The sequence below is a fragment of the Phlebotomus papatasi genome, chromosome 2, assembly GCF_024763615.1.
Source record: "Phlebotomus papatasi isolate M1 chromosome 2, Ppap_2.1, whole genome shotgun sequence".
Lineage (NCBI taxonomy): Eukaryota > Metazoa > Arthropoda > Insecta > Diptera > Psychodidae > Phlebotomus > Phlebotomus papatasi.
In genome coordinates this window covers 89,261,032-89,277,676 of record NC_077223.1, presented here as the reverse complement: position 1 = coordinate 89,277,676, position 16,645 = coordinate 89,261,032, and the positions used below count along the sequence as shown (strand labels likewise).

Below are 16,645 nucleotides of genomic sequence, written 5' to 3'. Positions count from 1 at the left end.
TTACGTATGAGTATTGAGTTTTTATTGCCAAAAGGGTTTTGCTTAAAAAAAATTGGAAGTATAAAAAATAAATAAAATCAATTATGAATTTAGGAATTTAAAAATTCGCCATTTTTGAGCTTAAATATTTACTACATAGAAAATAGCTAGAGACTTGCAAAAAATATTGTAGATTCCTTTAACCTTCTACTTTACAATTATGTACAGATATAAGAAAAAAATAACTTTAGGAAGTCAGGAAAGATTATTTTCTTTATGGGACACCGGTGTTCCAATCGTCCTTAAACGGTTAAATGTATGCAAATATTTTTCATGCGGTAAATTTGAAATACATTTCTTATGAACCGTTAGCATTTTAAAATAGGCTGAAAAATTGGCGCTGAAAATGTTTTGCATACACCATCGCGTTTTCATAACTTAGGGCCTTGACAGACCTGAGCATTAGCCAAGAGGCGACTTAGCGTAATTGTATTAGAAATAATGGTTAAACTACATTTGAATCATTTTCCACTAAGTCGTCTCTCGGCTTAAGTGTGTCTACTGTCTAGGGCGTTATTCCAAAGACTTCTCCTGTAGGTATGCAATTTTTCTGTGACACTGGAGTGAATATACGGGGTTTTTCCGATCCTGAGAATTTTTTTAAAGCGCAGCTCCCAATCAATTTTTTACAATGTCAATTCTCCTACTGGAAGAATTTGCTAAGTTCATTGTAGTAGCCCTCTAAGGAGAGCTTTATTGTGGTATGGATGCTTCTTCCAGGCTCTCAGAGTTTTGTGAGCATAGGCGGTGGTGCATTTACGTTTTATTACAGTGAAAATGTCTTCATTCAGTTGCTGTTTGCACCGGACGAGACTCGAACTGTGAGAGTCGAGTCAGAGATCTCATCCGTCCGAAAACCAACACTCTTTCCTATTGCGCCATTGTGATCCTCATTTCTTCTATAGAACCATGTGTCAAATCCATTAGGGACATAGAAAAAAAATTGAATTGTACGAAGCTTTAGTCGTCCGAAGCGAAGGTACCGCACTTTCCCCTACTGCTCTCTCTGTGGAGTTTGAGCACTAAAATCTGTGAATCCTTTAAAAGGTGGAACACCTTAATTTCTATGTACAAAGAAATCAAGGAATTGTATTAAATTACTTGCGAAACTTAAAATCAATATACCAATCATTTATTTATTCACACTTTATGACAAATACTTCTGGAAATATTCAATTTAAAGTCTTCTGCATATCTAAACTCTAAATCTCTTGGATTCACATGGAAATGGAAGTTTAGATTATTATATCAAATTTATTTGCATTGGATTGCATAAATTTCAGACATGAGTGCATTGGAGTATTTCATCAAATTTACCCTCTAAATGCGTTCCAGCATGTCGAATAACTCATAAAGTCCACTTTATTGCTCTTCCCTTGAGATGTTTTCTAACAATTTGCCTCAAGTATCTCTATCAAAGTCAAATTAGCATCACTTCAGAATGTGGTCCCTTTGCCTCGTGAGGCATTTACCACAGAAAATCAATTTTGCAATGACCAAGAGAAAGGGTCGTCTCGGCAAATTCAATATTATCACAGAGTGATTGTTGGAAACGCGAGCGCTAACTGGCGGAAATATTTGAAGATTTATTATGTAAGCCCTTCCGGCACATTTGTCAGTCTTTTTGTAGAAAGCGTGGCGTGACGTGCATTTGTGAATTTTCATAGGAAAAGAATTTGCGTAAGTTAGGATATTTCCTCATGTTAAAAATCTATTTAATTTAGTAATATTTATTGGTTAGATTTGGCTGAACTCCTTGGGAGACGATCAAGCTAAGTCCTGAGTCAGGAAAAAGAGTTATAACTTGGTAGGTTCGATAAACGATTGAAAGAAATTTAAAATGGCGTCAGGATAAAAATTATTAATTGAATTACAGGTTGTAAACTTTCAAAAAGCTTGAGGTTGGTGGAAGCAAACGGAGGCCGTTTGAGATTAAAGTAAGGATTGAATTGTTTGAATTAAAGAAATGAATTGAAGTGTATATTTATTTTAGGGACCACCAACATTCATTCATTCATTTGTAATCAGCCATTTAGTCATCGCCAAAGTAATCAAGTCCTTGCAGTCCGCCACGGGGAAATTGAGTTAATAAAAATAAATACAGTCCACTATCTCTTGATTTGTTTGACCCAGGGGACTTGGTCCCCAACAAGTGGTCCTTCTCACCGTGGATCAGTGACTGCAACGGACTGCAGAGGATTTGATTGTTCTGTCCGGAAAGGACCGCGATTGTCGCGATTGTGATTCTTGATTTGTGAGGGCTTTCCAGACGAATAGCACGATGCCTCGCAAGAGCCAAAGGGCAACAAAAGGTCGACCTCCAAATCGTTATGGCTTTGATGAGGAGGATGACGACCTTGAACTGACTCTCACTCAGGCTAAGATTGAGAGAACTCGTAAGGAAATGGAGTTTTTGTCATTGCGGGAAAAGGAACTTGAGTTGCGCCAAAGTATGATGAAATCTAAGCGGATGAATTCACCAACAATTCTGGGGGATGTCCAGGGGGATATTCCAAGGACCTCAACACCTTTTTCATCGAATTCACGCAAGAAAGTTGAACTTTTCAACCCTCTGGTTACGAGGGGAAATGTCGTGTCTGATGATGAAGAGGCACCAGTGAATCTGGACGTGATCGTTGACAGGTTTGCAGAGTTCCAGAAGAAACTGATTGACGACGCAGCCCCGAAGAAGGAAGTTCTCACAATGACAAATGATCAGTTCCATTCGGCAATTCAGGAAGCTGTGAAGGCTAAAGAGAGAGAAATTGCCACCAAACTTACTGGCTCCAAAGTGAAGCAAAATGCCACTAATGATGTGGACAAACACTCAAAAACGTCATCGGATGTTTTGGAGGTTATGGAGCGTTTTCTTGTACGCCAATCTTTTGGAACAGATGTACAAAAGTTTGATGGGAGTGTGAAGGAATGGCCGTTGTTCCGTGCTTGGTACGAGAACACTACCCAGACGTGTGGATATACGGATGTTGAGAGACTCAACCTGCTTCAGAGGTGTCTCACTGGAGAAGCCAAAGAAACAGTCAGATTTCTTCTCTACTCAGCATCGAATGTGAACAAGGCTTTGTCGTCACTGGAAGAGCGATATGGACAACCTGAACATCTGATTCGCACCATGATTGCACAGGTGAAGGCTTACCCACCTGTAAGAGTAGACAAGCCGGAGAGCTTGGTTGAATTTTCCACTATGATGGTGAACATGGTAGCAGCGATTGAGGAATTCAACCGAATGTGCTACATTGATAATCCCCAGCTGCTGGATGAGCTTGTGCTAAAGCTCCCGATGTCAATGCAGATTTCTTGGTCAGAATTCCAGGTGACCAAGAGCTACGTGACAGTGAAAACCTTGTGTGACTGGATTGCGGTAAAGGCCAGGGCGGCGAATTATCGTGTACAGGTTAGGGACTCAGCGAAAATTGAGCAGAAACCTGTCAAAGGCAAAACCGTGGCAACTGTCAATGAATTGACCGAGCTGAGAGCCGAAATGGCGGCATGCAGCTTTTGCAAGGGAAAACATGCCCCACAAAATTGTGAGACTTTTAAGAAGCTCAAAATAAGCGACAGATGGAAGATTGTGAGAGAAAAGGGAGTTTGTTTCAGATGCTTGAAGCCAAATCATTCTCTCTCAACTTGCAGTGATAACGGAAAATGTCCAAAACCTGGTTGTGGTCAGAAACACCACAATCTTCTTCACAGAGATGACAAGCAGCAAATGTTCTCTCTAGCTCAGAGAGAAGATGAGGAGAAGCTAGATGCTTCAGATTTCCCTACTGAGACTGATCAGGACTCGGATCAGGAAGATGAAATTTCCCCACAGAGGGGAATTGTGATGACTGGAGCCACAGTGGCTCATGCCAATACGAGTAATAAGATTCTCATGAAGATACTTCCGGTGTATGTTACTGGACCGAAAGGTACCTTGAAGGTCTACTCCTTTTTGGATGAGGGCTCCATGCTGACAATGATGAAGGCATCTCTAGCAGAGAAATTGGGGCTTAGTGGACCAAAGTGCCCTCTGACGTGGCAAGGAGCTGGACCGACAGCATGTACTGATCTGACATCGACTGTTGTCAACTGTAGAATCAGAGGTACTCATCCCAAAGCCAAGGAGTATTTAATGCAGAAAGTTAGGACTGTCTGTGAGTTAAGTCTCCCTAGGCAGACAGTGGATATGGAAGCACTGTCACGGGACTGGAAACATATGGCCGATGGTCATTCTGAATCCATGGTGGATGCAGAGCCCGATCTGCTGATAGGGCTGGACAACACTCCCTTGATTGTGTCACGGGAGATTATCCACGGACCGTGGAACGCTCCCTATCTGGCTTTAACTTGGTTAGGCTGGGTAGTAATGGGAAAATTGAATAATCAAACCTCATGTGAGGTAAAGACCTACTCCTACTCTATTGTGGAACGCAAAGATGAGCTGTATGAAATGGTGAAGAATTCCTTTTCCTTGGAGGGCTTTGGTACTGAAGGTCAAGAGAAGGTACTCTCTCGTGAAGATAAGAGAGCTCTTGAAATCATGAAGCGCACCACCCGTAGGACGAGTGATGGGCGTTTCGAGACTGGATTGCTGTGGAAGCAAGGTCATCAACCAATTGTGCCAGAGTCAAGAGATGTAGCTGTCAAGCGCTTGTACACCATGGAGAGGAAACTAGACAGAGATCCGGCATTGGCCGAGGCTTACTGTGCCAAGATAAGTGATCATCTTGAGAAGGGATACTTGATAAAGCTCACAGAAGAAGATAGGATGACTCCTACTGGAAATACTTGGTATCTTCCACACTTTGCGGTTTTTCACCCGGCTAAGGGAAAAATTCGAGTGGTATTTGACTGTGCGGCTAAGTCAGGGAATGTATCACTTAACGATCTGCTGATGAGCGGGCCAGACTTATTGAAATCACTTCCGGCAGTGTTGGAAAACTTCAGAAAGGGTAAATTCGCATTCACTGGAGACATCAAGGAGATGTTTCATAGAGTTTATGTTAGGGCAGAAGATACCAACTATCAAAGAATCCTATGGAGAGGAATGGATAGGAAAAATGAGCCAGAAGAGTACAAGATGAATGTGATGACATTTGGGGCATCTTGTTCTCCCACTCTAGCGTCATATGTGAAGAATCTAAATGCCCAAGAATATGCCGAAGAATTCCCAGAGGCAGTGAAGGGAATACTACACAATACATACTGTGACGATTATCTGGGATGTGCAGATACCATTGAGGAGTCTCGCGGATTGATCAAGGATATTGTTCAGGTTCATAAAGCCGGTGGCTTTGATATAGTGAACTGGACAGCCAATGACAGCAGAATTCTTAATTGTGTGAGTGACACGATGAAAAGTTTGAATGCGAAGGATGAACCTGAAAGAATTCTTGGCTTGTGGTGGGACTCTTCTGAAGATGTCTTCACTTTCAAGACCACATTCCATCGCGTCGCATCTGATATTCTGTCTGGAGAGAAGATACCCACAATGAGAGAAGTATTACGGCTGGTAATGTCAATCTTCGATCCATTGGGATTTTTGGCTATGTTTTCGGTGAAAGGAAAGATGATTCTCCAAGAGATTTGGCGTCAGAAAATTGGATGGGACGACATCATTTATGGTGTGGCTTTGGAGCAGTGGCAAGCATTCATCAAGGAGCTAAAAATGATTGACACAGTGAAGATACCGAGATGTTATTCTCCGAAACTTCCGGAAGCAACTTCAATCCAGCTACACGTCTTTGGAGACGCCAGCGAGAGTGCCTATGCATCAGTTGCATATTTACGGATTGAAAGTGAAAATAGTGTTGAAGTGGCTTTTGTGTGTGCTAGAACTAAAGTTGCTCCATTGAAAGCTACCAGTATCCCAAGACTTGAGTTACAAGCTGCAGTGCTTAGTGCGCGAGTTAGCGTTGCGGTAAAAACATCTTTGGATCTTGAATTTGATCGAGTGGTTTTGTGGACGGATTCCCTAACGGTGATGGGGTGGATCAAAAGTGATTCTCGTAGATACAAGCAGTTTGTTGGACACAGAATAAGTGAAATTGACCAACTGACAGAGATTCATCAATGGAGATGGATTTCGACTACACAGAATCCAGCTGATTTGGCCACGCGTAGAAAGCCGTGTGATTTCAGTGCGTCCTCTAAATGGTTCACTGGGGCGCCCTTCCTGAAATTGGAGGAGGAACAATGGCCTCAAGATGATAAAAAACAAAAAGTTGCAGACAATGGAGACATTGAGGTGTTTCAAGTGTTAGTGAATGTTGAAAGGTTTATTGGAAATCGTCTGATTCCAGAGATGAGTCGTTTTTCCCGCTGGAATCGACTTGTCAGAGCGACTGCTCAAGTGAAAAATTGTGCGCAGTTTTGGTTGGAAAAGTGGCGTAAAGCGAAAGAAAATCTAAAAACAAGTGAATTACCCGGACTCAAAGTGAGTGATTTGATAGAAGCAGAAAAAGTGTTGCTTCAGGAAATACAGTCAGTGTACAGAAGAGAAATACAGTGTCTCCAAGAGGGAAAAGTAATTCCCAAAGAAAGTGATTTGTATCATTTGACGCCATTTGTGGATTCTGATGGATTATTGAAAATGAGATCACGTTTGCAAAATAGTGAAGTGCGAGTAAAGTGCCCCATTATTCTTCCGCCGAAGCACGTGGGGACAAAGTTGATTATTAGTGATTTTCATGTTCGGAATCATCACCAAGGACGAGAACAAGTTGTAAACAACGTTCGTGAAAGATTTTATATTCCAAGAGTGAGAGTGGCAGTCAAGAGGGCTTGGCATGAGTGTCAAATTTGCAAAAACAAACGCGCCCAACCTTTGATTCCTGAAATGGCCGTGCTTCCATCCGCAAGAGTTAATGATTCAGTGTATCCCTTTGTAAAGAGTGGAATGGATTATTTTGGACCATTAGAAGTGAAGGTGGGTCGTCGTGTGGAGAAAAGATGGGGAGTAATCTTCACTTGCCTAGCGACTCGTGCTGTGCACTTGGAAGTCGCACACTCCCTGACGACAGACAGTGCCATCATGGCAATTAGACGTTTCATGAATCGACGCGGATCTATAACTGATATGTTCTGTGATAATGGAACAAATCTTCGAGGAGCTGATAACGAATTTCGACGACTTTATGCAGCCGTAGATGAAAAGAAGATTCAGGAAACCTTCTCCGAAAAGCGTGTGGAATTTCACTTTAATCCACCAGCCGCACCACATATGGGCGGTGTTTGGGAAAGACTTGTCCGTTCCGTCAAAGTTGTATTGAAAGAGGTCATGAGGACACGGCATCCCACTGATGAGGAGTTGCACACATTCTTTATTGAAGTGGAGTATATTCTAAATAACCGGCCTTTAACTTATGTGTCGATTGATCCTGATGACGAGACTGCCATCACTCCCAATCATTTCTTGATTGGAAGATCTGGAGAGAACCGACCGATTGGGACCTTTGATGACAGCGATTTGTTCCTCCGCAAAGCATGGAGACGAGCTCAGTATTACGCAGACCATTTTTGGCGTAGATGGATGCGTGAGTACCTTCCCGAGTTGACAAGACGAACTAAGTGGTATTCTACCACTAAAACTATCAAGATTGGAGATGTCGTTGTTGTGTGTGATGAACAGTTACCTCGCAACCAGTGGCCCTTGGGTCGAGTGGAAGAAGTATTTCCTGCCCCTGATGGGAAAATTCGTTCAGCGATGGTAAGAACTCGTTACGGCCTATACAAGAGACCAGTTGCAAAGCTTGCTGTGCTGGACGTGGAGTAGGTGGGTGCAGGAGCACCAGAGGGGAAAATGTTGGAAACGCGAGCGCTAACTGGCGGAAATATTTGAAGATTTATTATGTAAGCCCTTCCGGCACATTTGTCAGTCTTTTTGTAGAAAGCGTGGCGTGACGTGCATTTGTGAATTTTCATAGGAAAAGAATTTGCGTAAGTTAGGATATTTCCTCATGTTAAAAATCTATTTAATTTAGTAATATTTATTGGTTAGATTTGGCTGAACTCCTTGGGAGACGATCAAGCTAAGTCCTGAGTCAGGAAAAAGAGTTATAACTTGGTAGGTTCGATAAACGATTGAAAGAAATTTAAAATGGCGTCAGGATAAAAATTATTAATTGAATTACAGGTTGTAAACTTTCAAAAAGCTTGAGGTTGGTGGAAGCAAACGGAGGCCGTTTGAGATTAAAGTAAGGATTGAATTGTTTGAATTAAAGAAATGAATTGAAGTGTATATTTATTTTAGGGACCACCAACATTCATTCATTCATTTGTAATCAGCCATTTAGTCATCGCCAAAGTAATCAAGTCCTTGCAGTCCGCCACGGGGAAATTGAGTTAATAAAAATAAATACAGTCCACTATCTCTTGATTTGTTTGACCCAGGGGACTTGGTCCCCAACAGTGATTTAACAATGAAGCTGGTGTGGTATTTTATTAGGGGTTTCGAGGGTATCTCTCTCAACTATGCGGAAAGATTGATCTGTGAGTTACTCACGAACACACGAAACCACGTAAGGTTCGTCACATAAATTTTGACGAGCCGTCTAATGCTGTCTGATGGTTTTCTGCTCCTAGGGAATAAATCGCAGAATTTTTATGCATTCCAGATTTTGCGATTAAAAGCTTTTTATTGTTACTCTTTCTTATTCTCACTCTGTCTATATGGCTCTTTTATTGCTTTCTTCTTCGCTATTGAGATTTCAATCAAATATCTCTGGTCTGTTTTAATCGTTGTGAATTAATTGAGATATTCCAGGATATGGATCAATTTTCGAATGTAAGAACTTTTAAAGAGAGAAGGATAAATCAAAGACAACGCCATAAAATCAAGAAGGAGAGCTTTATTTCATTAAATATAAGAGGTAGGGGATAGTGGAACATTTTAGGATACTCTAAAAAATTAATAATTCACGTCAAAATTTACGTTTGTGAATTTAATTTGTTTTTGTTTTAATTGAAAATATCTTTAAAGAGAATTAATATCTATTATCACACATTTCATTTAAAGCTTGATGCATTTTATATTTATAAGGCTATTAGTAAATGAGGATTTTATTATTTTAAAAAAAACTTTATTGAATGTGAATGAGCTCTTAAAGTTTCAAAGTTTGATTATACGTATGTAAGTTTTCATTGCATTATTAACTTTAAAATAATACATTAAATGGCAATCATACAGTCAAGTTCAAATGGAAATATACAAGAAGTTTCCCTTTCAGTAGTGAAAATTATTATAAAATTTTTTTGTCAATTCTCATTGAACTTTTATGAAAATAGTTTGAAACTATCCATAAGTTAGCAAGAATTGTAGGGTAAGTGTGCCAAATTTCGGCATAGTTGCATGTAAGCACCGAAGTCCTAAGTTTGAAATGCAATATTTTTAATTCATATTGATATTTTTTGTTACTTCCTTTTCGGGAGGGTTGTGTTGAACCTTCAAGACTAGTTTATCATTTTTGTTTTCTTTAAATCACTTCCTAAAATATTGAAAAATTAATAAAAATATAGACATTGCTTTGGGTAGTATTTCGGCCACTTTGTGTGAAATTTCGGCCACCTTTTTTCTGACCACATTTTGTGACGCAACGGATAGAAAATTTCAAAACGTCAAACGGAACGAGTTTAATATTTCATTTAATACGTTTATATGACTCACAAGCCCAGAGATCTTCCGTGTAATTTGTCCTAAACATCTGAAGAGTAGCATCTCAAATTTACGCGCAGATTCCCGTAGCAATTTGCACTTCTTTAACTCTTCCAATGACTTTTTCACATCATCTTTTTCATAGAAGCGATGGTTTTTTTCTCTGGACATTGTAGAATTCAGAAATTGAAAAAGAAAACATAAAATGAATAAGAAATTTAGGAAAGCAAAAGATGTGGCCGAAATAGGCAACACTACCTCACTGTAGAGACGCTCACAAAGTATATACTTTTTTACGCGAAATACAGGATCCAGCTGGGAAATTTTACCCGAAATTTAAAGATTGATTCACTATTAACATAAACAGAAACAATCTTTAATGAAAACTAATCAATTTTCATGAAAAACACCGAAGGAAAACCTTCTGCACTTCACCACAAATCACAACACTGCTAGAGACACAATCGATCTGTCACATTTTTTGTAAGACTCTTTCCACACTGAGTTTTTACAACACAATTTAAATTCAAATTATACCTAAAATTTAACGGTCTTTGTGTTAATACATCCTAAAATGAATAAATATTTGAAAGCAAAATGAATTCATTGACTATTCGAAGATTACATACATAATTTTAATTAATTTATTTGCATGGCCGAAATTACACTCAAAGTGGCCGAAATTAGAAGCTGGCCGAAATTTGGCACACTTACCCTAATATGAGTTTTATTGCAATTTTTTTTATCGTTTCTGTCAGTATTTTTGCATGTAAGTCAATTTTAGGTGTTTATATGATCTCTAGACTAGAGGTTTAACTCGTTTGAGGGGTTATATCTAGTTGAACGAGTAAAATTAACGAGTTTTTTGGTGATTTTTTTGTGACCTTGCTAGTGCATCGATTTTGTGAGGCACTTTACGGATAACAGTAGAAATCACCAAACATTGTATCTGGAACAATATTTTCATTATAAAATTCACATGAATAATAAAAAAATCCGTGATTTTAGTTGCAACTTGAAAAAAACAGGACCTTTATGCCCTAAACAGACTTACGGCTTAAGACAAAAGATGAGTTAGTGAGAAACGGTTGGGAATATAGTCTAATCCATCTTTTTAGGGATACTCTTCAGGTCTTCAGGACAAATTACACGGAAGATCTCAGGGTTTGTGGATCATATAAACGTATTAAACTAAATAAACTCGTTCCGTTTGACGTTTTGAAATTTTCTATCCGTTGCGTAACAAAAATTGGCCAAAAAATGTGGCCGGTATTTCACTCAAAGTGGCCGGAATACTACCCAAAGCAATGCCCATATTTTTATTAATTTTTCAATATTTTAGGAAGTGATTTAAAGAAAATAAAAATGATAAACTAGTTTTCAAGATTCCACACAACCCTCCCAAAAAGGAAGTAACCACAAATATCAATATGAATTAAAATTATTGCATTTCAAACTTAGGACTTCGGTGCTTATATTCAACTATGCCGTAATTTGGCACACTTATCCTATGTTGAAAAAGAGTTAGAAAAAAGTATGCTGTTTTTTTCTTAATTTTTTGATCCATTAAAATATTTTTCATTCTCATGTCCTACATCATTTTCATGTTCATATGTTATTTAAATAAAAACCAAAACAAAACGAAAAAATTTCAGGTGGATATAACATTATTCACGGGTGTATCTAATTTCGAATCAGCGGCCAAGTAAAATTAAAATTATAAAAAGCAACATCAATTTTTAATCATTTTTAACCCTAATTTTTTCAAAAGAAAAAATCTCGTGTTTATATTTGGTATTTTTTTTTTAATTTTAAATTAGGAATAGAATATTTTCCTGAAATTCTTGTGCCAAATTTCGGACAGGTTTTTTTTTGTGTGCAACTCAAAACGGAACTCTTCTAAGGATTTTTCGGTGGCTTCTTATTCATATGGGTGACTTTCTTTTAGTGTTCTACATCTAAGTTGAACAAAAATGGAATTTTGAGAAATAAAAGTAGTGTCCGATTTGCAAGCTATTCGAAATTTGGCATTAAAATAGTTCTCTTAAATTCTTAAATTCGCTAAAACAACAGTTTTCTTGCAAAGTGAAAATAAAATTTTGTCATATAATTTATAGTTTATCAGTTTTTTTCTCTTGCCTTCTAAACGTTTTTCCACATTAATTTACAGACTTAAAAAATTTATTGTAGTAGAAATTATGAGGTTAAGTGGTTATATAAAATTATACAACTGATTTTATTGTTGTTAAACGCACTTCAAAGAAAATTATCTATTTTGCTGAGCGGTAAATTTGGGCTAAAATCGATTTGTGAGTTTATGTCTCATTTTTATTAACTGCGATTTTTTTCGTATAAGAATATCAGGACTATCAGCAGTAACTTCTTGCAAAAAAAAAAACCACCATTTCACTACATCGTTCACACGCTTTTCCACTTATATTTGCATATTTCTCTTATGTTCCTGAAGCATCTTTTGGTTTAGGGATGTGCCATATAATAATTGAGAATAGTCTTTCCTTGATTTTTCGGCGACGATTTTGCGAGAAAGAAGCAAAAGAATTGCAAAAGTCGTAAAAAAAAGGCTGAAGTGATATTGTTCCTCATTATGGTTGTCAGCCGCCTTGGCAATAAAAGCGTCTTTCCGTCCTTTTTATATTAATGCCTATCTCCTTGGCATATTCCGTGTGCCTTTTAGGGCATTCCCTATCAATTCCAAACTCCTCTCACAGAGTTCATCATGCTATACTGAGAGCCAACATCTGCTTTGATGTCCACAGATTACCTCACGTAGGCATCTTGGGATGCTATTAGAATTTCACATTGCTGGATGAGTTCAATCCCAGCAGCAACACTCCAAAGCAATAACTCTCAATCTTGCTTTTCATTATTGCTTTAGTGACACTATGACTTGAATGGAAAGCTATTACTATAGAGCAGATTTTTTTAGTTAAGTGGTTATTTTTGTAGCAATATTTTTTTAAATAAAGTTCATAAGGCACTGTAAAGCTTATTCCTCCTACTCGCGATGATGATTGATGAATGACTTGATTTGTTCTGAAATGTTATCAATCATCACAATTATTTTCACCTGATTATTCTTCATTGTTCTACTGTGTGGGCTTTTAATTAGAAACGAGATGGAATACTTGTTTCAATTTTCAAAGATGTATTATTTCTGCAAACCATTTCCTCATTCAAATACATTGTACGCTAATATGTTGCAGAATGCTTTATAAATTCCAAAACTTTTGAAATGAAATTGCAATTCTCTTGCTAGCTCAGACAACTATTGGAGCTTCCATCTATTTGTAATTTATCTTTGTTAAATTGTGTATTAAAACGTGAAATTGAAATAAGCACAAATTTTCTGTAAAATCAGAATTCAGTGAAATATCGAATAAGTGCTTGAGGGCAGAAACAATGTCATTCTTGGGAGGAAATAAAGAGGTTTTAATGTTGCAGATGGAAAAAGTAAGGATGGAATATAAATTCTCTAGGAGCAATAAAACTAATAATCATAAAGTAAATCCACACAGGCTCCCCTCTTCGTTGTCTCACCAACAATCTTAGCTCACCCAGACCTTCCTTTTTGTCGCCTTCGTCAACTTGGGGGGTGAAAATCCTAGAGATTTGTGTGAAGTCGGATAAGGGGAATATTCCCAGACTATCACCGTCAGTCACGAGACTTGAATTCATCCCCAAAAACCACCCACATACCCCAGTAACCCCCCACAAGTCGTCTATCTTCGCCACTCAACAAGTTTGCTGTGTGTCTTTCTTTACCATGCTCCTCTTCTCTCGACATTGTGCCGGAGAAAACCTCTGCTTCTACCATAGAAGCAGTTAAGAGAGAAATCCTGCCACCTTAACACCCACACCCATCCGCAATGGACTCTGACAGCAGATGACTCCGTCATCAGTGCGGAAGAATCTACCAAGTCTTCTCTGCCCATCTTTTATCTGCTCCCTTCTTTGTTATTAGTTTTTATTTGAAAGTCTTGAGCTTTTATCCTTTCTGGTTTCCGTACTCTTTCCTCATTTGTCCATTGGATGAGCAGCACTCTGATTGTTAGATTACATGTCAAGTAATTTATGAGTCATTAGGGTTTTAAGGAATATACGACAACTGTAGTCATTAATTAAAACCTATCGTTCATTTAAGATCAAACACGAAAGAAGCTTGAAATTTATCTATGATAAGAGATAAGGCATATGACTTAATTAATTAATGTCATAAATCGTTAATATCTTTGTTTTTAGTAGAGGAGACTGGGGCAAGAAGTCACAAATCGAAAACTTCAAAATTCAATATCTTCCAAGATAAAAAAGATAGCAGCTCAAATTTTTTTCTATAGATAGCCTTCATAGACCTCCTTCAATGTCGTAAGCTTCTTAGAATTCGAACAAGAAATTTAGAAAATAAAAAAATATCGAAATTTTTAGCCCTATTTTTGAAATATTTTCCTTGCAGAAGATAACAATTATTATCTACTTATTTTCGAAAATTGATGCAATGGTGAATATTTCTTAAATAATTTGGATTTTTTGAATACGAATCCGCTATCTATTTTAGAATTTCACAAAAGTTCTTTTCTCCAGAAATCCTTTTATTAAAAATGGCCACTTGGGGTAAAAAGTAACAAAGGCTATGAAGCAAAAAAAAAAAACCAAAAACCGAAACAATTTCTGATGTCCCACGGTGAAAAGAAACGTCAATGCTATGTGTCGCCGCTTGTTGTTTGCATTGGTCAAACGATTTGCAGTCTTTTGTGTTTTTTTTTAAAAGCGTTTGAAAAGCGCTTTTCTCGTTTTCTCGCTTTTCTCGCAGAGAAAACGGTGTTTTACAAAGATGTAGATGAATAAATTTTCTATGAAAATATGTCCTCTAGGATTTTTTTCAAATTTACGAAAGCCTGTAATGAAGCGAATCAAAATGTGATAATACCCAATGTCTGGTACTATTTGTCCCAGCATTTTTGAGAATAGTCACAAAATAACCTTTTAGAAATTGGCTCGATAAACGTATTTCCTTACAAAATAGAGGAAAATTACTTTCACAAAGTCGTAGAGCGGTAAATTTCCTATAAATCTGCGCTAATTAGAAATTTCTGAAGCGCTCGAGTAGCTTGTATAAAAATAAAATATCCGTTTTGTGACTTTTTGCCCCAGTCTCCCCTATGTTTTCCTAATCGGTGATAGCAAGAAATGATTATTTCAGCCCTTAGTCATTTAGACAGAACTGACAGAACTGTAAAATATTATGACATGCGGTTTCCGATATAGTACAAAGTGCATAATATATAGATCGAAAGTCATCAAATCACATTTTAAAAAAGTATTTCGACTGAAGTATACGTCTTAATTGAAATTCATATAATTTTCACACAGTTTTTACTTAAAAATTCAACATTTAGTTGAAATACACAAGGTTTCGCACTATTAGGGGCTAGAACAGCAGCAGTGACAAGGGATAGGGTCCATTTCAAGCGCTATTGTATTTGCTATAACCTGGGTTTGGGAGTTTGCGAGGTAGGGTAATTTTGTTCCAAATGTGTTCCTTGATGTCGAAGGAATGTCTTTCTGGGCTGCATCCGAATTCCTAATGCGGTCCTTCTACTTCCGTGAGAGCTAAGGACGGCTGGGATCTATTCGTCAGAGATAGAGTCTCTATCTGCAGAATGCCAGATAGCACAGAAGATAGAAGCAACTAAGGTCTTAAAGAGGGTACTTCGTAACTGGTAAAAATAAATGGATCACCGGGGATTATTCGAAAACTATCGTTTTTTTTAACAAGATAATAAACGAATAAAAACAATGAATAGTCATCTTTATTGTTCGCTTGATGAGGGAAACGTTGTGAGTAATAAATTTACGATAAAACATGTTTATCACGATAAATGTGCATTCAAAATTTGAAATTTGATCCATCCATTGCAAAGGGATTAAAATGATCCTCTTAATTTTACCGGTGGTCGAGGTAACAGAAAGCAACACGCTTAGTGCTAAAACGGTCCAGACTCCAGACTTGGAGAGAATCCTGCCTAAAGCGTGCAGGACATCAACTATTGTAGAGTTATGGATGTCAGGGTCCTCTATTCGTTAACGATGGGCGATCGATTTGTAGAACAGCAAGGAGCAAGCGTCGCGGTGCCCACAAAAGTCGAAACGCTGAGAGACCTCACGCGGGCAGAAGCTTTCGTTTCAATGCCAATGGGATCAAGCACTTAAGTAAGACGCCTTATGCCATAGATACACTTACGACTTTAGCCGAGGGATCGCTTAACGTAAGTACATATAATAAAAATAATGATTTGACTAAAGTGCCATTAGTTTCCTACTAACTAAGCTGTTTCTCTGCTTAAGCCGAGAGATAGATTAGTCAGAAACAGATGGAAATTTAATCTTATCAATATTTTGATTATAATTACGTTAAGCTATCTCTCTGCTTAAGTCGTAATTGTAAGTGTGTCTAAGGTATCACGGCTTCTTAAGGTGTAGACAGTCTTAATCAAGTCAATCCACTAGTTTGGACTAGAGTCCTGGATAATTTCCCGCGAAGCGTAGAAATGGTCTTGACGAAGAAGGGTTCCGAAGTATAGGACAAAGGAGACAGGTAGGGTAAAGTGGTACAAGTTGGACAGTGGTACAAGTTGGACAATGGTACAATTTGGACAGGGCTTTTTGTCTTGATAAATTTAGTACTTCATTTTTATTTGTATATTTTTAATGCTTTAGTTTTATAATTTGGTTCCTTGTGCTTCAAAACAAATTTTGTACTGTATTTATCAAGAAAAACACCATGTCCAACTTGTACCGGCGAATTGTCCAACTTATAACACTAATTCCAAATTATACACTTTACCCTACACGTTTTAGCCTTGTGTGGCTCACAAAATTCCACAAAAAGAGAAAACAATGGTTATGGTGGCTATTCTAAGGGGAAAGAGGATTGGG

General features: G+C 37.9%; 2 protein-coding genes across 3 annotated transcripts in view; both read left to right on the top strand.

Annotated features, from left to right (window-relative positions):
• Positions 1-16,645, top strand: part of LOC129804969 (translin) — a 239,470-nt gene that overhangs the window by 87,418 nt on the left and 135,407 nt on the right. The gene's annotated exons all lie outside the window — the stretch shown is intronic.
• Positions 1,591-8,408, top strand: LOC129804966 (uncharacterized). 2 transcript variants are annotated; one of them, XM_055852757.1, is made up of 3 exons: positions 1,591-1,719; positions 1,781-1,976; positions 2,033-8,408. In XM_055852757.1, exon 3 carries the CDS (start codon positions 2,321-2,323, stop codon positions 7,811-7,813), a length of 5,493 nt encoding a protein of 1,830 aa, XP_055708732.1. In that variant the 5' UTR covers positions 1,591-1,719; positions 1,781-1,976; positions 2,033-2,320; the 3' UTR covers positions 7,814-8,408. The 2 variants fall into 2 exon arrangements, with proteins under 2 accessions (XP_055708732.1, XP_055708731.1); XM_055852756.1 differs by having other exon boundaries at positions 1,591-1,976.

Excerpts from the sequence above, each read along its gene's own strand:
- LOC129804966 (XM_055852757.1), top strand. The coding sequence starts at position 2,321 with ATGCCTCGCAAGAGCCAAAGGGCAACAAAAGGTCGACCTCCAAATCGT.